General features: G+C 44.6%; 1 protein-coding gene across 1 annotated transcript; it reads left to right on the forward strand.

Annotated features, from left to right (window-relative positions):
- Positions 1-21994: 21994 nt before the first annotated feature.
- Positions 21995-22698, forward strand: LOC119259800 (60S ribosomal protein L9). Its single transcript, XM_037528787.2, has one exon. It carries the CDS (start codon positions 22016-22018, stop codon positions 22592-22594), a length of 579 nt encoding a protein of 192 aa, XP_037384684.1. The 5' UTR covers positions 21995-22015; the 3' UTR covers positions 22595-22698.
- Positions 22699-27084: the final 4386 nt, after the last annotated feature.

Here is a 27084-nt window from a genome sequence, read left to right on the forward strand (position 1 = left end):
CCCGGCCCGCTTCCACTCGGGCAGCGTGACGCGCCGCGAGGGGAACCTGCCAATGGCTGGGCAGCACTCTGGAGTGTCAGGCGCATGGCCCAATCAGAGCCAAGCGGGCGCTGCCAGGCCGCGCGGAACCTGCGGGAAGTGGGTGGGCGGGCCAACCGGCTCCGGGCGGAAGGGCGGGGCAGGCGGCGCGGTCTGGACGGAGTGGGCGGGGGCGACTACCTGCGGGGAAGGGCGGGGGGGGGCCGGGGAACCTCCTTGAGGCGGGGGAGGGGCCGTGGGGGGCGGAACTTGTTGGGATTGGCCGGGGGAAAGGGCGTGGGTCGGAGCCCAGGACTGATTGGCCGCCGGTGCTGGGGCACAAACCGGAAGGGCTGGAGGCTGGCCCTTCGCTCCGGCTCCGAAGCCACCGCTGGTGGGGCAACAGCCTGGCAGCGCGCGGGCAGCGGCGCCACGACTGCTCCCGCCACCAGACGCGCACTGTGGGCCCCGGCTGGAGGCCCTCCGGGAAGACTTTCTAAGAAAAGGACCCGTCTACTGAGGGAGCGGAATGGCCATTGCAAAAACTGTATCATACACAAACACAGATATTAAATATATACATATATATTAAAGATTTATTTTTACTTATACAAGAACCGGGGTACAGGCCAGATGCGCGGGAGGGTGAGAGGATTCACCAGAGACAGAGCAGGGAACAGAACAGGCAGAATGACGAAAGACACTGCTGAGGGGAGCAGCAGGCCAGACAGGAGAGGTCTGCCGGGCCCTGTGGGTATTTCCCTGGCGGCCGAGAATCCAGCCCGCCCTGCAGAGGCTGCGGAAGCTTCACAGTGCTGCGCTCAACCTGCTGCGTCACAGGGGAGGCCCTATACATACATATTTAATCAAACATAATTCAGTGCTGAGACATAGGGCAAGTTAGGGTAATTAGGCCGTTTTAGGGACACTGCAGGAAGGGACCTGGGAGAATCGAGGAAGGCTTCAGAGATAAGGGCAGCAGGAGGAATGTAACTAATTCCACTAGGAAAAACAAACATCCCAGGACCAAGGACAACATTGTTAACGCTGGCTTTGGTTTCCTTCAGGTGGTAAAGGGAGGCAGAGATTGGAGAAATAGAGAATGATTTAATTTACCGACAACTTAAAAGGGCAGCTATTTAACTTCAATGCAGAGATGCTCATCCTGTTAGGGGGAAAGGATGTCCTGAGCTAATCCCATACAGGCTTTGTGGACCCCACCCCCACTCCAGACCAAAGCCATCAAGACATTGGGAAAGACAAATTCTGTCACCACCAAAGGGAAAGTGGCTGGGACCTGAGGGCGGCGTTAAGCAGCCAGGTTGGGTATAAAAACCAAACACGTGGGCCTTGGGGGCTCTTGCTCTGTCGCTGGCCTCCTGGCTTCACGGCTCCTGGCTGGCGGCCATCTCTCAGAGTGCCATTAGGGATTCCTGATCGGTGGATCGGGTAGGACGCATTTAAAACTTTGTCTCCCACTTTTCTCCCTGAGCTGTACATTTCCTCATTTCCCCTTCCCTTGTAAATAAGCCTTTTATTAACCTTTCACATGTGCCTACAGTAAAGTATTGATAAGTCCCTTTAAGCGCGCAGGTGAGGACCCACAGTCAGGCACCCCGTTTTGTATCGGGGCTGCCCTATAACAGCCCGAGGACTGGGCCATAAAGATAAATAAGTAACAAATGGGGAAAGAGAAAGCTGTTAGATAAGGAATGTGAAGATCCCCTGCTGGTAGCAAATTAAGTAAAACAGCCCAGAACTAACCAATCACAGAGAGACTGGTGGAGCTTTAAAATAATGAGGGAAAGAAGGTATATATTCCCTGAGAGACGACCCCAGTTTGGCTTCCTTGCCCCTCCCAGGTCTGGTTTCCTAGCCTGGGAGTCCCACTTTATTTCTGTTCCTTTTCTCCTCAATAAACTTTTTCTTTCTCTAAACAAACCTGCCTCTTCTCGCTTACATGCCTGAGCGTCTGCGAAATTCCTGCTGCGGCTTGGTGAGATAGCAACCCGTGGGGGTCTAGTGGCTGGGGCTCAGCGCTGCCCTGCAGCCTGGGATCCGTTCCTGGTATTAGGGGGAAATGATGTCCTGAGTTAATCCCATACAGGCTTTGTGGACCCCACCCCCACTCCTGACTAAAGCCATCAAGACATTGGGAAAGACAAATCCCATCACCACCAAAGGGAAGGTGGCTGGGACCTGAGGGTGGAGTTGGGCAGCCAGGTTGGGTATAAAAACCAAACACGTGGGCCTTGGGGGGCTCACTATCACTCGCCTCCTGGCTTCACGGCTCCTGGCTGGCGGCCAGCTCTCAGAGCGCCATTTTGGGATTCCTGATCCATGGATTGGGTAGGACTCATTTAAAACTTTGTCTCCCACTTTTCTCCTTGAGCTGTACATTTCCTCATTTCCCCTTCCCTTGTAAATAAACCTTTTATTAACCTTTCGCGTGTGCCTGCAGTAGAGCATTGATAAGTCCTTTTAAGCGCGCGGGTGAGGACCCACAGTCAGGCACCCCGTTTTGTATCGGGGTTGCTCTACAACACTGGCAGGGAGACTAGGCCTGACAATTCCGGTATCAGTGCTATTATGTTTTAGTTATTGTTTAAAGATACAGTTTCTTTTTTTAAAGATTTTATTTATTTATACAAGCATTGGGTACAGTCAGAAGCGCGGGAAGGTGAGAGAATTCACCAGAGCCAGAGCAGAGAGCAGAGCAGGCAGACTGAGGAAGTACACTGCTGAGGGGAGCAGAGGGCGGCAGGAGAGGACTGCACTCCAAGTGGGACCCTCGCCTGCCGGCCTTGTTCGAACCGGCGCTGCAGAGGCTGCGGGCAGCTTCGCAACCCAGCGCTCAACCGCTGCGCCATTGGGGAGGCCCTAAAGATACAGGTTTTAAAGAAATTATCAAAGTACAAACCTTTTCATGTTCTTTTTCAAATTTTTCTATTGAAAACATCGGAGGATGAGGCCTCCCTGGTGGCGCAGCGGTTGAGCGCTGGGTTGCGAAGCTGCCCGCAGCCTCTGCAGCGCCGGTTCGATCCCCGGCTGCTCCCAGGCCACCGGAGGAGGGTCCCACTGTTGTAGAGCAACCCCGATACAAAACGGGGTGCCCGACTGTGGGTCCTCACCCGCGCGCTTAAAAGGACTTATCAATGCTCTACTGCAGGCACACATGAAAGGTTAATAAAAGGTTTATTTACAAGGGAAGGGGAAATGAGGAAATGTACAGCTCTGGGAGAAAAGTGGGAGACAAAGTTTTAAATGAGTCCTACCCGATCCCCGATCAGGAATCCCAAAATGGCGCTCTGAGAGCTGGCCACCAGCCAGGAGCGGTGAAGCCGGGAGGCGAGTGATCGCGAGCCAGCGAGAGCCCAAGGCCCACGTGTTTGGTTTTTATATCCAACCTGGCTGCCCAACTCCACCCTCAGGTCCCAGCCACCCTCCCTTTGGTGGTGATGGGATTTGTCTTTCCCAATGTCTTGATGGCTTTAGTCTGGAGTGGGGGTGGGGTCCACAAAGCCTGTATGGGATTAACTCAGGACATTATTTCCCCCTAACACCACATGGCGTGCAGACCTCTCCTGCCGCCCACTGCTCCCCTCAGCAGTGTACTTCAGTCGGCCTGCTTTGCTGCCCGCTCTGGCTCTGGTGAATTCTCTCGCCCTCCTGCGCTTCTGACTGTACCCCGTCCTTGTATAAATAAATAAAAATAAATCTAAAAAAACAAAAAAAACGGAGGATGTGATAAAAGGATTTTGTCCAGGTTACGAATGATTGCAAAAATTGTTATCCTAAGTTGCTAGGAAAATCCACTTAAGGTGAAAATATTTTTTTCACTTTGAATTGAAAATAAGCAAATAAAATCCTTATGGCAGATAGCTTTTAAGTTTTCTTTTTATTTGGTGGGACTTTATTGACAAGATTAACTGTTGCAAGTAAATTCTCTGTGAAAGGAAACTGCTAAGCAAATAAAAGCTTTACTGTTTCCTGCTAAAGAGTCTTGGGCCTGGTGCAGTAAATAATGCAAAGTAAGTGTAAATAACAAGTTTGCTTCCTTAATTAGCATATCTAAACAAGGTTACATTTTAACAAGGTCTGACAGCTGGCCAGGCTGATTGATCTCCCAGGCCATCCTAGAATATCTGCATCTTTTCCCCCTTTTGTCAAGAATTTTTATGCTAACTGATGTTATCAATGTAAGATGGTTATGTATTAAAAAAACCCCTTTGTCTCTAGAGAGGTGCTCAGACCTTACAAGACTACCCAGGTCTGACACCTCATGCATGAGTAATAAAGCTGCTTCTGACCTCACCATTCCTGAAGTACCACTTGTTCTTCCCTTGACTGGATAAAAGGCTACAATTTATTTCTGCAACATCTGATGTTAATTAAAGAATAATTATGATCTGGCAGATCCCTTGAGAGGATCACAATTGATTAGTTTGGCTTACTAAATTCAGCCTGTGCTTACATAACTATACCAGCCATTAGAATACAAAAATTAATAGGTCATAGTCTCTATCTTCCAGGGACTTCACAGTCTATAAAGGAAGACATGGGACAATTCTTTTTTTTTTTTTTTTTAAAGATTCATTTATTTTTATACAAGAGCTGGGGTAGGCCAGAGGTGCGGAAGGGTGAGAGGATTAGCCAGAGACAGAGCAGGGAGCAGAACAGGCAGATGCCGGAAATACACTGCTGAGGGGAGCAGCGGGCGCAACAGGAGAGGTCTGCCATGCCATGTGGGAATCTCCCTGGCAGGCCGGGAATCGAACCTGCGCTGCAGAGGCCGAAAACAGTTTCACAGCACTGCACTCAAACTGCTGTGCCACTGGGGAGGCCCAACATGGGACAATTTAATTATTATATATATATATATTTAGATCATATGCTCAGTATTTAATTACATATTGATACTGGAATTGTCAGGCCTAGTCTCTCAGGAGACTAGGAGACTAGTCAGGAACGGATCCCAGGCTGTAGGGCAGCGCTGAGCCCCGGCCACTAGACCCCCACGGGTTGGTGTCTCACGAAGCCACAGCAGGAACTTCGCAGACGCTCAGGCAAGCAAGCGAGAAGAGGCAGGTTTGTTTAGAGAAAGAAAAAGTTTATTGAGGAGAAAAGGAACAGAAATAAAGTGGGACTCCCAGGCCAGGGAACCAGGCCTGGGAGGGGCAAAGAAGCCAAACTGGAGTGTGTCTCAGGGAATATATACCTTCTTTCCCTCATTATTCTAAAGCTCCACCAGTCTCTCTGTGATTGGTTAGTTCTGGCTGTCTCACTTAATTTGCTACTGAGTGGGGGATCTTCACATTCCTTATCTAACAGGTTTGTCTTTCCCTATTTGTTATGCTTATCGCTTTATCTTTATGGCCTAGTCCTCTGGGTGAGCATCTCTACATTGAAGTTAAACAGATGCTCTTCTAAGTTGTCCATAAATTAAACCACTCTCCATTTCTCTAGTCTCTACCTCCCTTTATCACCTGAAGAAAACCAGGTGACCATCGTTAACAATATTGTCCGTGGTCCTGGGATGTTTGTTTTTCCTAGTGGAATTGGTTACATTCCCTTGGTTGTCCTTATCTCTGAAGCCTCCCTGAATTCTTCAGAGATCCCCTCCTGCACTGTCCCTAAAACTGCCTAATTTCTAGCTTGCCCTGTGTCTCATTATGAGACTGCCAAATTTTTCAATCTTAATTGTACCATTTTATACTCCCACCAGCAGTGTATTGAGTTTAAGTTGTTCCATATCCTTAGCAACATTAAACAGCAACAGTCTTAGTAATTATAACCACCTAATCTTTGTGTTAATAGTATCTTATTGTGGTTTCAATTTGTACTTCCCCACCAATTAAAACTATTGAGCATCTTTTTGTATGCATATTGGTCACTTGTGTGTCTTCTTTTGGGAAGTATTTGTTCAATATTTTTGTCTATTTTTACTGGGTTGTCTTTTTCTATTTTTAAAAGATTTATTTCATTTATTTATGCAAACTAGAGCTGGGGTGTAGGTCAGAGGTGTGTGGTGGTGAGATGATTCTGCAGAGACAGAGTGGGGAGCAGAGCAGGTGGTTCTACTGAAATATATTGCTAAGAGGAAACAGGAGAGGTCTGCTGCTCCATATGTGGGTTAGTTTCCTGGCCAGGGATTGAACTCAAGCCATAGCCCATAGCAGTGATATCACTGAGACTTAACACCTAGGCCACCAGGGAAGCCCTATTTGTAAGAGTTCTTTATGTAGTCTAGATAAAATTCCTTTCTCAGATACACACACATCTATATAAAATGAATATTTTTTCTTAGTTTGTAGCCTACAGTTTCACACTTTAATATTATCTTTTGAAGAACAGAATTTTAAAATTTTGTTTGTTTTTATTTTTATTTTTTTTTTTTAAAGGTTAACAAAAGGTTTATTTACAAGGGAAGGGGAATGAGGAAATGTACAACTCAGGGAGAAAAGAAGGAGATAAATACTTAAATGTGTCCTACCCATTCCATCAGCCTGGAATCCCAAGTGACCTGCCGAGACCAAACCTGCCTGGCCAAGAGCAAGAGCCAAGTGTGCCTGACCCCATTAATGTGGCTGGTTTTTATTTACAAATAGAGAAAATGGCTGCTTAACTTTGCCCTTAGGTCCTCGCAACTTCCCTTTGGGGATCCTGGGATTTGTAGTTCCTAGTGTTTTGATGGAGTGGGTGTGGCATCCACAAAGCCTGTATGGAATTAGCTCAGGACATCCTTTCCCCCTAACAGTTCCCCTCTTTCACTTTTTGCCACCATTTCCATAGTGTTGAAGATCAAATGTATGGATGCTGGGGTACAGTCTCAGATGAAAATTTTTCTCAGGGTTCCCATTGGAAAGCAAACCAGTCTCTCTGGGTATTGTCCATTATGGAAAGCAAAAGTCCTCCATGTTTGGGAAATAGTTTCAGTCCAAGTGGGAAAAAAAAAAAAAAACCAACAAAAAACAAAACACCTGGAGGCATTAGCCAAAACAAGACAGCAAAGATACCAAATCACAGGGAAAATATTAAAATTGATTCAACTTATGCAAAAACAATCTCTCAATCTTGATCCCAAATTGTTTCAACAGTGTAGCAAAAGTTTGCAAACCAAATCTACTTTTAAACCATATTACCTATTTTTGGGCCTCCCTGGTGGCACAGCGGTTGAGCGCTGGGTTGCGAAGCTGCCCGCGGCCTCTGCGGCGCCGGCTCAATCCCCGGCTGCTCCCCGGCCACCGGAGGAGGGTCCCACATGGCGCGCAGACCTCTCCTGCCGCCCGCTGCTCCCCTCAGCAGTGTACTTCGGTCATTCTGCCTGCTCTGTTCCCCACTCTGGCTCAGGTGAATTCTCTCACCCTCCCGCGCTTCTGACTGTACCCAGTGCATGTATAAACAAAACAAAACAAAACAAAACCAGCAAACAAATAAAAATAAAGCATGCCTCTATAAAAAAATAAAAAATTAAATAAAAAAATAAATAAATAAACCATATTACCTATTTTTGCATAAAATCACAGCGCAGAATAACCAAACAGTAATTGTTAGCTGGCTTTGTTGAATACTCCATAAAGGATTAGAGCAAACTCTTGACATCCAGTCCACGCAGGCTTCAAGAATAAAGTTGGTCTCATCAGACTCCACCTGGGCTTTCCTCTTCTCAAGGGTGCCAGGGCTTTTTCTTTTTCCATGTTGTCAGTCCTGCCCATGAAGGCAGCTTCCTCACCTCCTTGGGGGTCTCTGGAGCCTATGGAGAAAGCAACAGGTTCTCCACTTCTTGGTTCAGCTCTGTTTCAAGGTCCTGGAAGATTCCACTCACAGCCACACAATGAAACTCATATCCAATTGTTTTAGTTTAAGCTGACAAAATCCCTATGGAAGTTATGCAAAAACAGACTCTGAGATAAGTAGTAAAAAAATTACTACCACTATTTGCTGCACCTCCCCCTGCAGTGACCTTTAGGGCTAACCATCCCGAGGTCCGGCTGGGCAACCAGGCGTGGGGGGAGAACAGCAAAACCCTACATACCTGCTGCACCTCCCCCCGCAGTGACCTTTAGGAATGGCTTTCGCCACGGTCCCTAGGTCTGGCTGGGCAACCAGTGTGCAGGGGGAGAACAGCATAACACCCAGAAGCAGAGGAAGTGCAGCGGAAGTTCCCTGAAAAGGCAGAAGCTTATCAAAAGATAACGACCACCAGGAACCACTACAAGAATGCTAAAAATCTTATCCCCTCTTTCTAGAACTACAAACTTTAATCCCTTATTTATTTGTCTTTCTAAACTTCCTTCTTTCTTCTATAATGGTCATTGCTTGTTATGTAGATCACCTCCCTGATGGTGATAGACTGAGCCCATGAGCAAGCTAATTTCATTGATATTCATTCCTGTGCTTTTGGAAAACATATATATACTGGTCACAAACTCAAAGAAAATTACACTCAGATTTTCACTCTTGAAGTGTGTCTGTTTGTCATTTCTTTCACCGACGCCCTGACCACCCTGCACGCTTCTCTCAACCCTGAGGTGGCCTCATCGTCTACTGCTGTGCTGTTCCTCGGCAACTATTTTCATGCTGTGTCGGTATCAAGGGGAGAGAAAAAGTGAACACAAGTTAGCTTTGCTGGAAAAAAAAATACAACATTGCTGCAGATCCTGGTCACTCAAAACAAGAAAACATTGTGGATTCAGAACAAAATGCAAAAAAAAAAAATTATCAGTATTATGTCAAAGAAAACTTAGTAATAATCAGGTATATTTCCAGGTCTATTTATTACAGGGCAGCCCCGATACAAAACGGGGTGCCTGACTGAGGGTCCTCACCCACGTGCTTGAAAGGACTTACCAATACTCTACTGCAGGCACACACGAAAGGTTAATAAAAGGTTTATTTACAAGGAAAGGGCAAATGAGGAAATGTACAACTCAGGGAGAAAAGTGGGAGACAAAGTTTTAAATGTGTCCTACCTGATCTGCCGATCTGGAATCCCAAATGGCACTCTGAGAGCTGGCCATGAGCCAGGAGCCGTGAAGCCAGGAGGCGAGTGAGAGAGCGCAAGAGCGAGACCCCCACCATGGCCCACGTGTTTGGTTTTTATACCAAACCTGGCTGCTGAACTCCACCCTCAGGTCCCAGCCACCTTCCCTTTAGTGGTGACTGGATTCGTCTTTCCCAATGTCTTGATGGCTTTGGTCTGGAGTGGGGGTGGAGTCCACAAGGCCTGCATGGAATTAGCTCATCCTTTCCCCCTAACAATTCCCCCCTTTCACTTTTTGCCACCATTTCCGTGGTGATGAATATCAAATATATGGATGCTGGGATATTGTCTCAGATGAAAATTTTCCAGGGTTCCAGTGTGATAGAAAACCAGTCCCTCCAGGTATTGTCCATTGTGGAAAGTAAAAGCCCTCCATTCCTGGAAAAACAGTTCATCAGTCCAAGCCAAAAACAAAAACAACAACAAAAAAAATCTGGAGGCATTAGCCAAAACAAGACAGCAAATATGTCAATATCACAGGGGAAAAAATCTTAAAATGGTTCAACTTATATAAAAACAAATTCTCTCAACCTTGATCCCAAATTTTTTGAACAGCATAGCAAAAGTTGCAAACTAAAGGTGCTTTTAAGCCATATTACCTATTTTTGCATAAAATCACAGGGCAGAATAACTAAACAGCAATTTTAGCTGGCTTTGTTGGAATACTCCAAGAGTGAACTGTTGACATCCCGTTCATGTAGACTTCAGGAACAAAGTTGGTCTCATCAAACTCCACCTGGGCTTTCCTCTTCTTGAGGGTACCAGGGACTTTTTCGTTAGCCGGGTTGTCCAGTCCTGCCAATGGAGGCAAGCTTCCTCACCTTCTTTGGAGGTCTCTGGAACCCTACGAACAAAGCAAACAGGTTCTCCTCTTCTTGGTTCAGCTCTGTTTCAACTTTCTGGAAGAACTCCACTCAAAGCCACACAATGAAACTGATGACCAATTTTAGTTTAAGCAGACAAAATCCCTATGGAAGTTATGCAAAAACAGACTCTGAGATAAGTAGTAAAATATTACTATCAGTATTTTTATTCTGTGTTGGTATCAAGGCGAGAGAAAATGCAAACACAAGTTAAATTTGCTGGAAAAAAAATTGCAATCTTGCTGCAGATCCTGGTAACCAAAACAAGAAAACTTTGTGGATTCAGAACAAAATGCAAAAAAAAAAATCACCAGTATTATGTCAAAGAAAACTTAGTAAATACCAGGTGTATTTCCAAGTCTATTCAGTCCTTTGTAGGAAAGTTTTACTCTCAACAGTTCCATCAATAGGAATCTCTTGAGACCTTTTCTCCCTATATTTCCAGAAACAATTTCTGTAGATATTAAACAATTGAAGTATACAATATTACAAGGCGACAATCACCATTGACAACTTACATACATATCAGGTCAAGGCATTACCCATTTTCCCAAGTGACAATGCTTCCCTTCTAGTTTTACTCTACTAGGTGAGCCAAATAGAACAAATTTATCTAATGCCTTTCCCAAGAGGAAACGGAGAAACTTTGTGGAGTGTCTCAGGAGCTCTGCTGAGGTTCCACAAAATTTCCTTGCATCAGCCAAACGACAGGCCACCAAATTTGTATTTGAATTTAGATTTCTGGGACGTTTTCCATAAATATCAGAAAAATAACAGAAACAACAATATTCAATCTCTATGAAGGCACCGGCTTAGTTCAGTAGTACAATGTTGACACTGAAACCATAACGTTTGTGTTTCCTCATAACTGGAGACTTTTTTTTTTTTTAACGTCTATGGGCACCATGTATACCAATTTGTCAACCACTGGAGGCCCAGACAAGGACACAAGGAAAGGACATACAGACATACAACATATAGACACAAAGAGCTCTTCAGTTACCATTTATCACGCGTGGGGTATCTCATACAACTGCAGTTTCACTCATAGGCCAAAGTAACAAAAACAAGCAGAGAAAAGAAAAAAAACCACAAAGTTAAAAACAAAAAGTTAAAAGGAAATACCAAAATCAAGATTGAAAGCCTTTCTGTGTAAAAAAAAAAAAAAAAAATACTGGCAGCATATGCGTGATCCTAGATGTTATTTCACGTCTCCTAAACTTTGAAAGGAAGACGATTGGTTAGAGCATGTTAGTTTTCTCAGGGTTTCTTCAGAAAAAGTGAGTCCTTGGGTATCCTGCAACAATAACTGGAAAAGAAGTCAGTAACATTCAAGTTTTTGTCTGTTTCTTAAACAATTATCTCAAGTCCTCAATGGGTCCACAAGACCAATGGTGCTGCACCTCCCCCTGCAGTGACCCTCAGGGCTAATGGCTCTTGCCATGGTCCCTAAGGTCCGGCGTGGGCAAGGAACCATGCGCGCAGGGGGAGAACAGCAAACTCCCTAAGATGCAGAGAAGCCGAATGCCTGCCAAGAGATAACGACCACCAGAAGCTGCCACAAAGATGATTAAAAGAAATGCTGACCACCTGGAACCTTATCTCGCTTTCTCAAGGCCCACAAACTTTATTCTGCTACAACTGTCTCTCTAAAATCTTTCCTTTTTCTGGTCATTGATTGCTAATTAAAAAACATACGTAATTTAATAATTAGGCTAATGCAAATGAAACATTACTAAACACTGTGTTATAATAGAATTGTTGGTTTAATAATCTTTCTGTTATGTGCTTGACTTTAGTACCTTTGATATTAACTGCATTATAATGTAAATTCACCCATGACAATTAATTATGAGTAAACATGAGTAGGTAGTAGTAGGAAAGGGGGAGGTTCCCTGTTACAGTAGTAGTAGTAGTAGTAAGTACAACAAGAATATAATTATGTAGAACAAGAATATAAAGAGTTAATAGCCTGTCTACTTAGGAATATGGCTAGGTCCAGATGTATTTTGGACATAAATCACTGCCCTGTCAATGATAAGCTAAACCTATGAGCAAGCTGATTTCTTTGATGTTCACTGTTCTATGCTTTTAGAAAACATATATATTGGGCCTCCCCAGTGGCGCAGCGGTTGAGCGCTGGGTTGCGAAGCTGCCCGCGGCCTCTGCGGTGCCGGTTCGATCCCCGGCTGCTTCCCGGCCACCGGAGGAGGGTCCCGCATGGCGCGCAGACCTCTCCTGCCGCCCGCTGCTCCCCTCAGCAGTGTACTTCGGTCCTTCTGCCTGCTCTGCTCCCCACTCTGGATCTGGTGAATTCTCTCACCCTCCCGCGCTTCTGACTATACCCAGTGCATGTATAAACAAAACAAACAAACAAATAAAGAAAGAAAGAAAACATGCCTCTATTAAAAAAAAAAAAATAGAAAACATATATATACTGACCACTGACTCAAATAAAGTTGCACTCAGATTTACACTTTCTTGAAATGTGTCTGTTTGTCATTTCTTTAACCGAATCCCTGACCACCCTGCGCAGTCTCTCAACCCTGAGACGGCCTCATCGTCTACTGCTGTGCTGGTCCGCGGCAAATGGGACTTCGTCTCTGGGTCAGTTCCTTCTGGGGCTTTCTTAACTCTTGAATGATGTACCCAGGTTTTATGCCTGCAAGTTTCAGAGAAGTATGTGTGCTCAGCAAAACATCATAGGGACCAGTCCATTTTTCTGACAGCTGGTTTTGGCATCCCCACTCTGCCAAGTCTTTAGTAAGACCTGATCTCCAGGTCTGAAGGAATGCAGTGGTTGATCAGGAGGCATAGAGATCCTCAAGGTTGCAAAGTTATGAATTACTGCCAGAACCTCCTGGATGTGTTTCACATATTGTGTGATCCGGCAATCTTGTGCTATTTCCGGACTGGCTTTCAGAACTGAGGCCTGGAAGGGTCTTCCAAACATAATCTCAAAGGGGCTTAATTGTAGCCCACTTCTAGGTGCCACTCTTATCTGGAGGAGGGCAAGGGATAGTACCTGGTCCCAACGAAGTTGTGTTTCTTGGCACAGTTTTGCCAAGGTTTTCTTCAAGGTGTGGTTCATCTTTTCTGTTTGCCCAGAAGACTGTGGTCTCCATGCAGCATGCAATTTCCAGGTGATCTGTAACGCACTGCTTACTGCATGAGTAACGTCAGAGATGAATGCTGGCCCGTTATTACTCTGGATGAAGTCGGCAACCCAAAGAGAGGGATTATCTCTTTCAGCAGCTGTTTTGCAACCTGGAAAGCTTTTTCTGTCTTTGTGGGAAATGCTTCCACCCATCCCGAGAACGTGTCCACAAAACCAATAGATATTTGAAATTGCCTGTTGTTCTAGGCATTTGTGTAAAGTCCACCTGCCAGTCCTCAAAAGGGCACTTGCCCTGATATTGAACCCCAATGGCTTTAGGGTGGGAGTCAGTCTTGGGGTTATTCCTGGCACATAATTCACAACCTCGAGTGATTCGTTGTGCTATTTTATGTAAATACGGGCCCTTCAAATATGGGCGCACTGTTTCTAATAAAGCATCTCTGCCATAGTGAGATCCTTCATGAAGATGTTTTAGCACCGGATATACCAGGGCCTCTGGGAGGAGTATCATCCCATGGGAGTTTACTCTCCAAGCAGAGCTGGGGTCAAACTCAGTAAATCCCCATGCACGAGCTCTCTCCTCATCCCGCTCGGTGTATTCAGGAGCACACTGAGTCAGGTCCACAAGAGGTATGAGTGCACCCTGGAGGGCAGAACGGGCAGCGGCCTTAGCCACCCGATCAGCTGCCCTGTTGCCCTTTGCCATGTCAGACCCACCCTTTTGGTGGCCAGGACAATGCATCATGGCAACAGCTGATGGTAAAGCTACTGCCTTTAACAAGGCCAGGATTTCTAATGGGTGTTTCACATCCTTGTTACCAGCGGTAAGAAGTCCCCGCTCCTTCCAAATGGCCCCATGCATGTGGAGAATCATAAAAGAGTACTTGGAGTCAGTAAATATATTGACTCTTTTACCTTTCAAGAGTTCCAATGCACTAATTTGGAACTATTAATTAATTTGGCTTTTTGCGCTGATGTACCTGCTGGGAGAGCCTTGGCTTCCACAGTGTTCTGGAGGCTATCCTCCACCACTGTGTATCCCGCACATCGACAGCCTTGGTCCATGAAGCTGCTGCCATTTGTAAATAGCTCCCACTCTGGATCTGGCAGAGGCTGGTCAGTCAGATCTGGTCGGCTGGCATACACTGTATCTATGGTTTCTAAACAGTTGTGGATTAAAGTGTCATCCTCAGGTCCATCTGCATTGCTTGGAAGCAGTGTGGCAGGATTCAGGGAATTAGAAACCTGCAGCTTCACATTAGGATTGTCCAACAGAGCTGCTTGATATTTTCCCATTCACCCAGCAGTCAACCAAAGTCTACCCTTCTGCTCCAGCAATGTCAAGACCTGATGTGGCACACACACAGTGATGGGCTGACCCAATGTAAACTTCTCCGCCTCGTGTAGGAGGTCACAAGTGGCAGCTACAGCACGCAAACATGGAGGCCATCCCTTAGTGTCATGGCCCAATTGTTTGGACCATTGGCCCAATTGTTTGGACTAGGAGTCCTAGTCCAACCCCCTGTCTCTCATGTACATAAAGTCTGAATGGCTTCCTAAGATCTGGAAACCCTAATGCTGGTGCTGAGATCAACTTTACTTTTATTTCATCAAGGGCCTTTTGACATTCTGGGGTCCAAGACAAAGGTTCAGAGTCCAGGCCTTTGAGAACATCATATAAGGGTTTTGCTATTAATCCAAAGTTAGGAATCCAAATCCTGCAAAACTCAGCCATACCCAAAAATCCGCGCAACTGTCACCGGTTGCTGGAGACTTTAAGGGCTGAAATTACCTGTTTCCTTTCTGTCATCAGGCTCCATCTGCCTTTCTTAATTTCAAACCCCAAATACGTCACTGTTTGTTTATATATCTGTGCCTTTTAAGCTGACACCTTATAGCCACATTCTGCCAAGGTGGTTCAGTACCACTATGGTATTTTCCAGACAAGATTTGTAGTCTGGACTTGCAATCAATAAATCATCTATGTACTGCAACAAGACGCCCTGGTTTAATTGAATCTTCCTGAGATCCCTGGCCAGTATTTCCCCAAAAATAGTTGGGGAGTTCTTAAACCCCTGTGGAAGCACAGTCCAGCAATACTGGAGAGTGCTCTTGGACTTAGGGTCTTGCCACTCAAAGGCAAAAAGCGGTTGATGCTGGACATCTATTGGGATACAGAAAAAGGCATCCTTAAGGTCTGATACTGAAAACCACCTGAAGTCACCAGGTATGGCAGTTAATAAAGTGTAGGGATTAGGCACGGTGGGATGTAAATCCTGAACAATGTCATTAATGGCCCGTAAATCTTGGACAAAACGGTACTCGCCTGTATGGGGTTTCTTCACTAGCAGAATCGGAGTGTTGTACGGGGAGCGGCAGGGCTGAATGAGTCCAGATTGAAGGAACCTTTTCAATACTGGCTCAATTCCCCTCAAGGCCTCCTCCTTAAAGGGGTATTGCTTCCTCCTCGGGGTTCTGCTCCCCTCTATCACTTCTATCTTTACAGGCTCTGCATTTTTCGCACGTCCTGGGGTTCCATCAGCCCATACCCATTTACTTACTCTTTCAACAATTTCTGGAGGTAAAATTTCACCTTTCGGTGGAACATCTTGAGTAAGTAACATCTGGAATCGCAGAGCATGCTCTGGAGGTACCTGTAGGTGAAGCCTCCGATGTTTTGGTGAGAATATAATTCGTGCGTTGAGCTTACTTAAAAGGTCGCGACCAAGTAGAGGGATTGGACACTCTTCCATGTATAGGAAGCTATGCTGGAGCTGTGTGGTGCCCAGCTGGCACTCCAAAGGTTGTAAGAAGGCTTTCTGTTGTGGCCTTCCCGTAATCCCAGTGACTGCTACAGTCTCTTTGCTCATTTTAGTTAATTTTGAATTCAAAACTGAGTATGTCGCTCCAGTGTCCACCAAGAAATCAATGAGATGATCCCCCACAGCAAGTGTTACCTGGGGCTCTGAGGGGGTTATTCTAATGGGCTTCTCTAGATCTAGTGGAGCCCCCGGGCACCCCTATTCTGCATCTGAACTTTCTCCATGAACTATTATCATTTGTCTCCTTTCCTCTGCACTGGGCTCCCGATTCCTTCTCTGTCTGTATTCCCTGTCATCATCTGAGCCTCTACTCTGTGCTAACATTTGTCTTCTTTCCTCTCTCCTTGGTTCCTGGTTCTGTGTACTCCTTCTATATTCCCTCCTGCAACCCCTGCATGAATCATCATATTGTGGTGTTCTCTGTCTTCTATCCTGCCTTCTATAATTATTGCGTCTGCCGCTTCCCTGTAATCTGGCACAACTGTACTTCCAATGTCCCTCTTCCCTACAGAAAGCACACTGATTTCTTCCTAGGGGTTCACGTCTCTGTCCATTACTGTTTCCCTGAAACCCTGTTCTGTGCTCTCTTTGTAAGAAAACAGTGGCAGGTTTCGGTCTCCTGTCCTCTCTATTATTATAAACCCTAAATGCTAAGTCCACTACCTGGATGGACTCATCTCTGTGATGCCATCCACCTTAGCTAACTTTTTCTTTATGTCTGGGGCACTATGGGTAATGAACACCATAGTGATCAGACGAGCATTTTCTGGGACATCTGGGTTTATATCCATGTGGTTAGTGTAAGTTTGAATAATCCTCTCAAGGAACTCTGACGGATCCTCATTAGCTCCTTGTTTGAGTTGCAATATTTTGTTAAAGTTTTTTTGTTTGGGGATTCCCTGCTGCAGTCCTACCAATAAACATTTTTTATACAGATCCAACATTGCCGTTCCTCCATTGTTAGGGTCCCATCCAGGATTTTTCTTTGGGACAACAACCTCTGGCTCTGGGGACTGCCTATCCTGTTGGTGGAGACGGTCAGCCTCCTCCCTGGCTTTTCTGAATACCATCCTCTGCTCATCCAGAGTTAATAAAGTATGGAGCATGGACTGTATATCTGCCCAGTTAGGGCGGTGGGAGACCAAGATTCAGGCAAACAAGTTTGCCATCCTCTTAGGAGCCTGCCGGTACGAGGGAACAGAGCTCCTCCAAAAGTACCCAGCAGGTCGCCCATGTTCATTCAAGCCACCCATTGGTATCTGGCAAAGGGGAAACTGTCCTGCCTCAGGATGATCCTTCCTGCCAAAATGGGTGCTGCGTCTAGTGTGGGGAGGAGACACCATTTTAGTTTCCTCCCCAGAGGCCAGTGGAGGCTGTGCAGCCTCAGGAGTCTGAACGGGAGGGGCCTTGTCACATGGAAGAGGATTTTGTCCTGATGTATTTAAAGTATTTAAAATATGATGCTCCTCCTCTTCTAACTCAGCTGGCTGGCAGTCCTCACGGGAAGAGGAAGGTTTATCCTTTCTCTGTGCCATAAGCCGAGCCTGCGCCATATCCAATTTATGGAGGGCAATCTCTATCTGGTCCTGCATACTTTTAAAAGCTTAATCTTGTATGCTTTTGTAAACTGACTCAAAGATGTTATGGTTCTCATCCCTCATGCACTTAATAGTTAAAGGCCTGATTTTGTTGTTATATGGCCACGTTAAAAGCCTGAATTTGTTGTTGCATGGCTAAGTTAAGAGCCTGAATGTGTTGTTGCACATTCTCAGTCTGTGAAGTAGAACATCTACCTCTCATAGAAACAAGAATGTAGCAAATGGCGCTTACACATATTACCAAAAAAAACACCCAGAAGCACAAACTGTAAAGGGATGGCTTGTAAACCACCCATGTATGTATACAGTAGTAAAATCACGTGCCATACACCAGGCTTCATCAAATTATTTACAGTAATGAAACTGGTGGTAATATTTAATGGAAGAAGGCCACTTAAATTCAAGGCTGGAAGGAAACTGAAAGAACTCAAGCTAGGGATGAAACTGTATGAGCTCATGGTTGAGGCCATATTTGAGTCAAAAATGCACCCACAAGGGCTGTATGCACAGGTAAAAAACAGACTTTTCAGGACTTGAGACAAAGATTACACTGCGAGTCCTGCAGAACTAGTGCGCTTATGGTGACCAACGCAAGGAATGTTACTTTGGGCTGGTCAACCGTGGGTGTAACTTGGAAACCACGCTGGGCTCCAAACTGTTATAGGGCAGCCCCGATACAAAACGGGGTGCCTGACTGTGAGTCCTCACCCGTGCGCTTAAAAGGACTTATCAATGCTCTACTGCAGGCACACAGGAAAGGTTAATAAAAGGTTTATTTACAAGGGAAGGGGAAATGAGGAAATGTACAGCTCAGGGAGAAAAGTGGGAAACAAAGTTTTAAATGCATCCTACCCGATCCGCCGATCAGGAATCCCAAAATGGCGCTCTGAGAGCTGGCCGCAAGCCAGGAGCCGTGAAGCCAGGAGGTGAGCGAGAGAGCCCCCAAGGCCCACATGTTTGGTTTTTATACCCAACCTGGCTGCCCAACTCCACCCTCAGGTCCCAGCCACCTTCCCTTTGGTGTTGACGGGATTTGTCTTTCCCAATGTCCTGATGGCTTCGGTCTAGAGTGGGGGTGGAGTCCACAAAGCCTGTATGGGATTAGCGCAGGACATCCTTTCCCCCTAACATTCTCAGTCTTCTATCCTACCTTCTGTAATTGTTGCATCTGCCACTTCCCTGTAATCAGGGACAACTGTACTTCCAATGTCCCTCCTCCCTACAGAAAGTACACTGATTTCTTCCTAGGGGTTCACGTCTCTGTCCATTACTGTTTCCCTGAACCCTTTTTCTGTGGCCTCTTTGTAAGAAAACAGTTGCAGTTTTTGGTCTCCTGTCCTCTCTATTATTATAAACCCTAAATGCTAAGTCCACTACCTGGGATGGACTCATCTCTATGACACCGTCCACCTTAGCTATCTTTTTCTTTGTCTGGGGCACTATGGGTAATGAATGCCATAGTGATCAGACGAGCATTTTCTGGGGCATCTGGGTTTATATCCGTGTGGTTAGTGTACATGTGAATAATTCTCTCAAGGAACTCTGACGGATCCTCATTAGCTCCTTGTTCGAGTTGTAGTATTTTGTTAAAATTTTTTTGTTTGGGGATTCCCTGCTGCAGTCCTACTGTAACAGGGTGGTCCCAGGAAAGGGGGAGGTTCCCTGCCCCACCCAAGGGAGGGTGGAGCTGAGCAGGAAGAGGAGAAGCTGAAGAAGAGACTGAGGAAGGAAGGAAGCAGGATGGAGCCAGGAGACCTGGAGGAGGCACATGGAGCCTAGAGACACGTAAAGAAACTGCGCTTGTCTTTTGGTCGTGGACTGGGTGACACAGATGTGGGTGAGACCCGTGGGGAGGTGACAATGGCAGCTTTTATCTTGATGTTGATTTTGCTCTTTTCCTTCCGGGCTTGTCCGGTTGTTTGTGACCCTTTGCTGTGGGTCCCCACTGGAAGATGCTTTAGACTTGTAGCAGGCTTTGGGGCCTTGTTCTGGGCCGATCCCATATGGATGGACTTTTACCCACGAGGGGATGGGTAACTTTGGGTGCTTCATTTAGAAACTAGACTCTTTGCCTTACCTGTATTGTTTCCTAGTTTAATTAAAGTTCCTTCCCATTAAAGTCTCCTATGTTTTGTGTTGATGCGGCGGATGGCAGAACCCATTTAGAATAGGCAGGTTTGCAGGGTTTTTGGGCTGCCCCTCTCCCTGTCCTATAACACTACCAATAAACATTTTTTATACAGATTCAATATCACCATTCCTCCATTGTTGGGGTCCCATCCAGGATCTACCTCTGGGACAACAATCTCTGCCTCTGGGGATTGTCTATCCTGTTGGTGGAGACAGTCAGCCTCCTCCCTGGCTTTTCTGAATACCATTCTCTGCTCATCCAGAGTCAGTAAAGTATGCAGCATGGACTGTATATCTGCCCAGTTAGGGCAGTGGGAGAGGAAGATTCAGGCAAACAAGTTTGCCATCCTCTTAGGAGCCTGTCAGTACTAGGGGAGAGAGCTCCTCCAATTTAGGATGTCTGCAGTACTAAAAGGATGGTGCAACCAAAAGTACCCAGCAGGTCACCCATGTTTATTCAAGCCACCCATTGGCATCTAGCAAAGAGGAAACTGTCCTGCGTAGGGGTGATCCTTCCTGCCAAAATGGGTGCTGCATCTAGTGTGGGGAGGAGACGCCAAGACGCCATTTTAGTTTCCTCCCCAGAGGGCAGTGGAGGCTGTGAAGCCTCAGGAGTCTGAACGGGAGGGGCCTTGTCACATGGAGAAGGATTTTGTCCTGATGTATTTAAGGTTTTTAAAATATGATGCTCCTCCTCTTCTAACTCAGCTGGCTGGCAGTCCTCATGGGAAGGGGAAGGTTTATCCTTTCCTGTGCCATCAGCCGAGCCTCCGCCATATCCAATTTATGGAGGGCGATCTCTATCTGGTCCTGCATACTTTTAAAAGCTTGATTTTGTATGCTTTTAAAAGCTGACTCAAAATGTTACGGTTCTCATCCCTCATACACTTAATAGTTAAATCAAGGGCCTGATTTTGTTGTTGCGTGGCCAGGGTAAGAGCCTGAATTTGTTGTTGCATGGCTAAGTTAAGAGCCTGAATGTGTTGTTGCACATTCTCAGTCTGTGAAGTAGAACATCTACCTCTCATAGAAACAAGAATGTAGCAAATGGCGCTTACACGTATTACCAAAAAAAAAAAAAAAAAAAAAAAAAAACACCCAGAAGCACAGATTGTAAAGGGATGGCTTGTAAACCACCCATATATGTATACAGTAGTAAAATCATGTGCCATACACCAGGCTTCATCAAATTATTTACATTAATGAAACTGGTGGTAATATTTAATGGAAGAAGGCTACTTAAATTCAAGGCTGGAAGGAAACTGAAAGAACTCAAGCTAGGATGAAACTGTATGAGCTCATGGTTGAGGCCATATTTGAGTCAAAAACACACCCACAAGAGCTGTATGCACAGGTAAAAAACAGACTTTTCAGGACTTGAGACAAAGATTACACTGCGAGTCCTGCAGAACTAGTGCGCTTATGGTGACCAACGCAAGGAATGTTACTTTGGGCTGGTCAACCGTGGGTGTAACTTGGAAACCACGCTGGGCTCCAAACCGTTATAGGGCAGCCCTGATACAAAACGAGTTGCCTGACTGTGAGTCCTCACCCAAGCACTTAAAAGGACTTATCAATACTCTACTGCAGGCACACAGGAAAGGTTAATAAAAGGTTTATTTACAAGGGAAGGGCAAATGAGGAAATGTACAACTCAGGGAGAAAAGTGGGAGACAAAGTTTTAAATGTGTCCTACTCGATCCGCCGATCTGGAATCCCAAATGGCACTCTGAGAACTGGCCACAAGCCAGGAGCCGTGAAGCCAGGAGGTGAGTGAGAGAGCGAGAGAGTGAGCCTTACAAGGCCCATGTGTTTGGTTTTTATACCCAACCTGGCTGCTTAACGCCACCCTCAGGTCCCAGCCACCTTCCCTTTGGTGGTGACGGATTTGTCTTCCAATGTCTTGATGGCTTTGGTCTGGAGTGGGGGTGGAGTCTACAAAGCCTGCATCGAATTAGCTCATCCTTTCCCCCTAACATATTCATTTCTTTGTAGGACATTTTTACTCTCAATAGTTCCATCAATAGGAGTCTGTTGAGGCCTTTTCTCCCTATTTTCTCCAGAAACAATTTCTGTACTATAAAATATTGCAAGGCAACAATCACCATTGACAATTTACATACATATCAGGTATTGAGAGTTTGTATACAAGTTTTAGAAAATCAATGTGAACATTTCTGTATATATCAAAGTGTCAACCTTTTCCCAAGTGACAATGCTTCCCGTCTAGTTTTACTTTACTAGGTAGGCCAACTAGGACAAATTCATCTAATGCCTTTCCCAAGAGGAAAGGGAGAAATCTTATGGAGTATCTCAGGAGCTCTTCTGAGGTTCCACAAAATTTCCTTCTATCAACCAAATGGCGGATCGGGTAGGACACATTTAAACAGCAGAAACAGCTTTTTGCCGCATCTACTGCGAGAATGAAGACCATTCTCAGCAACCAGACTGTCGACATTCCAGAAAATGTTGACATATCCCTGAAGGGTCGCACTGTTATTGTGAAGGGCCCCAGAGGCACCCTGCGGAGGGACTTCAATCACATCAATGTCGAACTCAGTTTGCTTGGGAAGAAAAAGAAGAGGCTCCGGGTTGACAAATGGTGGGGAAATAGAAAGGAACTGGCTACTGTTCGCACTATCTGTAGTCATGTACAGAACATGATCAAGGGTGTTACACTGGGCTTCCGTTACAAGATGAGGTCTGTGTATGCTCACTTCCCTATCAACGTTGTTATTCAGGAGAATGGGTCTCTTGTTGAAATCCGAAATTTCTTGGGTGAAAAATACATTCGCAGGGTTCGGATGAGACAAGGTGTTGCTTGTTCAGTATCTCAAGCCCAGAAAGATGAGTTGATTCTTGAAGGAAACGACATTGAACTTGTATCAAATTCAGCTGCTTTGATTCAGCAAGCCACGACAGTTAAAAACAAGGATATCAGGAAATTTTTGGATGGTATCTATGTTTCTGAAAAGGGAACAGTTCAGCAAGCTGATGAGTAAGATTTAAGTTGTCCAGCTACAGAGCAGCAAGATAATGGATGATTTCTTAGACCTATTTGTGATACATCTTTAAGATGCAATAATAAAAGTCGTCATTGAAAAAAAAAAAATAAATAAACAGCAGAAACAACAACATTCAATCTCTATGAAGGCACCAGCTTAGTTCAGTATTACAATGTTGACAATCAAAACATAATCTTTAAATTTTTTTGTTTCTCTTTTGGGCTTGACTTTTTTTTTTTCATCTTTTTTTAAAATTAAAAAAAAATTTACATCGTTGTTCATTTTTAAACAATATTTGCTTCCTCCCACCCCTTCAGGTGTAGTCCCCATAGAATTTCCTTCATCAGTGCACCCGTGCACCATCACCTTAGTCCCCAGTGCTCCTCCCTCCCTCCCTCTGATCCCTCTCCTTCCTCCTCCCCTGCAGGATGTCTCTGATTTATAATTGTCTGATTTTGCTTTTTGTGTTTTGTACTATTATTTTTTTACAATGATGTCTTATTGGGTTCCCCTATATTCCTGTTATAAGTGAAACCATCTGATATTTTTCTTTTTCCTTCTGGCTTATTTCACTGAGCATAATTCCTTCTTGCTCCATCCACGTTGCTGTGAATGGTATGAGTTTATCTTTTTTGATTGCTGAATAATATTCCATTGTGTATATATGCCACATCCTCTTGATCCAGTCATCTATTTTTGGGCATTGGGTTGTTTCCAGGTTTTACCTATTGTAGATAGTGCTGCAATAAACATAGGGGTACAGGTGTTCTTTTGAATGAACATTTTGTGTCCCTGGGGTAGATCCCTAGCAGTGGAATTGCTGGGCCGTACGGTAGCTCCATTTTTAGTAGGGTGAGGAACCTCCAGTCAACTTTCCATAATGGTTGGACCCGTTTGCACTCCCACCAGCAATGTAGGAGAGTTCCTTTTTCACCATATCCTCGCCAACATTTGTTGTTGCTTGTTTTTTTTGATATGTGCCATTCTTACTGGTGTAAGGTGGTATCTCAATGTGGTTTTAACTTGCATTTCCCTGATTATCAGGGATGTTGAACATATTTTCATATGCCTGTTGGCTATTTGCATTTCCTCTTTGAAGAAAGGTCTTCTAAGTTCTTCTGCCCATTACTTAACTGGATTGTTTATTTTGTTTTTGTTGAGTCCTCCTGTGAGTTCTTTGTATATCTTTGTGATCAGTCCCTTATCAGTTGACTGGAGTGCAAAGATTTTTTCCCAGTCAGCGGGGTATCTCTCTGTTTTGGTTAATGTCTCTTGTGCTTTGCGGCAGCTTTTCAGTTTGATGTTTAATCCTGCTGTTTATGTTTTCCTTGACTTTCTTTGCTTTGGGTGATGAGTCTTTAAAGATTATTTTTAAAGAGTTATTTTATACAAGAACTGGGGTACAGGCCAGATGCATGGAGGGTGAGAGGATTTACCAGAGACAGAGCGGGGAACAGAACAGGCAGACTGGCGAAATACACTGCTGAGGGGAGCAGCGGGTGTGACAGGAGAGGTCTACCACTCCATGTGGGACCCTCGCCCGCTGGCCGGGATTGAACCCATGCTGCAGAGGCTGCTGACAGCTTCAAAGTGTGGCGATCAACCACCTGCACCACCAGGGGAGGCCCCTTTAAAGATGTTATTGTGATGAATGTCTTGCAGTGTTTTACCAATATTTTCTTCTATATATTTTATGGTTTTAAAGAACTATGTTTAGTTCTTTAATAATTTTGATTGGTTTTTGTGCATGGTGTGAGGAAGTAGTCAAGCTTCAGTCTTTGGCATGTAGCAGCCCAGGTTTCCCAGCACCATTTATTGAACAAATTTTCTCTGCTCCATTGCATATTCTTTCCTCCTTTGTCAAAGATTAGTTGACTGTAAATCTGTGGGTTTATTTCTGGGTTTTCTATTCGGTTCCATTGGTGTGTCTGTTCTTGTTCCAGTGCCATGCAGTTTTGATTATTATGGCTTTGTAGTATAGTTTGAAATCTAGAAGTGTGATACTCCCATTCCCTTCCTTTTTTTTTTTTTTCCCCCAGGAGAGCATTGGCTATTCAGGATTTTTGGTGGCTCCATATGAATTTCATCAATATTTGTTCTATTTCTTTGAAGAATATCATTGAAATTTTTATTGGAATAGCATTGAATCTGTAAATTGCTTTTGGTAGGATGGCCATTTTGACAATGTTAATTCTTCCAATCCATAAGCAAGGGATGTCTTTCCATTTCTTTGTGTCTTCTTTTATTTCTTTTAACATTGTTTTATATTTGTATAGGTCCTTTACCTCTTTTGTTAGGTTTATAACCAAGTATTTGATTTTTTTGTTTCAATAATAAAAGGGATGGTTTTCTTGATTTCTTCTTCTTGATTTATTGTTTGTATGTAGGAAAGCTGATTTTGTGTGTTGATTTTGTATACTGCTACTTTACTAAACTGGTTGATTAGTTTGATTAGTTTTTCTGTGGGTGATTTTTTTTTTTTAAACCAGTGGATGTTTCTAAGAAAGAATCTCTTTCTTATGGCTTATTATCAGTCTTTTGAATCAACCTAATAAACTAAGAAAAGACAAATTAGCAAGACAGAGTCCCAGAATTGACTGATTTGGCCAATAAAGATGCAAAAAATATTTTAGATTTAGATGGTTTGATAAATAAACAGCAAAAGGAAGAGAAGTCGAGCCTCCCTTGTGGCACAAGGGGTTAAGCACCACACTATGAAGCAATCTGCAGACTCTGCAGCATGAGTTCGATCCCCTGGCAGGCCAGGAAGCAACCAATATGGCTTAGCAGACCTCTTCTGTCTTGCCTGCTGCTCCCCTCAGCAGTGTATTTCAGTCAATCTGCCTGTTCTGCTCCCCACTCTGTCCCTGGTGAATCCTCTCACCCTCCACACATCTGACCTGTACTCCAGTTCTTGTATGCATAAATAATCTTTTTTCCCCCAAAGATTCATTTATTTATGCAAGCACTGGGGTACAGTTCAGAGTCGCAGGAGGGTGAGAGAATTCACCAGAGACAGAGCAGGGAGCAGAACAGGCAGAAGTAGACTGCTGAGGGGAGCATCAGGCTAAACAGGAGAAGTCTGCCTCGCAACGTGGGAATCTCCCTGGCTGGCTGGGAATCGAACCGGCACTGCAGAGGCAGCAGACAGTTTCATAGTGCAGTGCTCAACCCGCTGCGCCACTGGGGAGGCCCTAAATAAATCTTTAAAAAAAAAAAAAAGGAAGAGTAGTCAAAGACACTAGCTACCCATAGTCCTTGTCCAGTACACCAAAAGAAACTATATAAGTGCAGTGTGAGTTGTGGACAGCATCATTTTTGAGGAGTCAATTATAGATGCAACAGGAAGATTTATAGTCTGCAGCTGTTTCTAAGCCTTATACCTCATCAGAACTGGGAGGTGATGTGAAATGGTCTCATGATAGCCTCCTAAAGGATGCAAGGATACAGGTGGAAGAAGACCGGGTAGCAGCTTATCACAAGCTTCCCATTCTCTAGAGTACCATAAGAGCACAAGGCCTTCTACCAACACTGTGGTTCAAGCTCAAGGAATGAGGATGGTCATAGAATATTGCAAGTTACTTAAAATTAAGGCAATATGAGTAGTAGAAAGTAAAATCTTGAACCATGTGAATGGGGGGAGGCAATGGGCACTTGATGAATGGCAGCAATGAGTACAGGCAGTATATAGCCAAAATGGATCTCAAAGAAACTGGGGCTTCACAGAAAGGTGGAAATGTAATGGCATGCAAGTGGCAATGTGGACAAAAGTGGATAGTGACCTTACATCTTTTATAAAAAATAACTCAAAATGGATCACACACCTGAAAGTAAAAGGCAAAACTATAAAAATTCTAGGAGATAATATAGAAGAAAACCTATATTATGACTTTGGGTTTGAAGATGAAATTTTAGATGTAACAGCAAAAACAAGATCAATGACCGGCTACTCCCTGGCCACTGGAGGAGGGTCCCACATGGCGTGCAGACCTCTCCTGCCGTCCGCTGCTCCCCTCAGCAGTGTATTTCAGTCCTTCTGCCTGCTCTGCTCCCTGCTCTGGCTCTGGTGAATTCTCTTACCCTCCCGCGCTTCTGACTGTACCCAGTGCTTGTATAAATCAATCAATGAATCAATCAATCTTGTATAAATAAATAAATAAATAAATCTTAAAAAAAAAAAAAACCAAGATCAATGAAAGAATTGCTAGGGACACCTAGTTTCTCTAAGTAATAAGAAGTATATTAAAGGATTGCAAACTAGTAATCACACTAAGAAGTATGCATATTGAGGCCAAAATCTAGCTATCCAGGGCCCAGGAAAAAGATTACAGGCTGGGAACGCTCACACTGTCCAAAGGCCTTGTTTGTTTCAGCTTGTTTAATACTATTATCCCAATTCTCTACGAGATAGGAGAAGGAATGAGTCTCCAGGACCATCAAGGTGTGTCTCTCATTGCCTTAAAATATTTAAACACAAAAAATCTGTT

The sequence above is a fragment of the Talpa occidentalis genome, unplaced genomic scaffold (assembly GCF_014898055.3).
Source record: "Talpa occidentalis isolate TD23 unplaced genomic scaffold, MPIMG_talOcc4v2.1 talOcc4.5, whole genome shotgun sequence".
Lineage (NCBI taxonomy): Eukaryota > Metazoa > Chordata > Mammalia > Eulipotyphla > Talpidae > Talpa > Talpa occidentalis.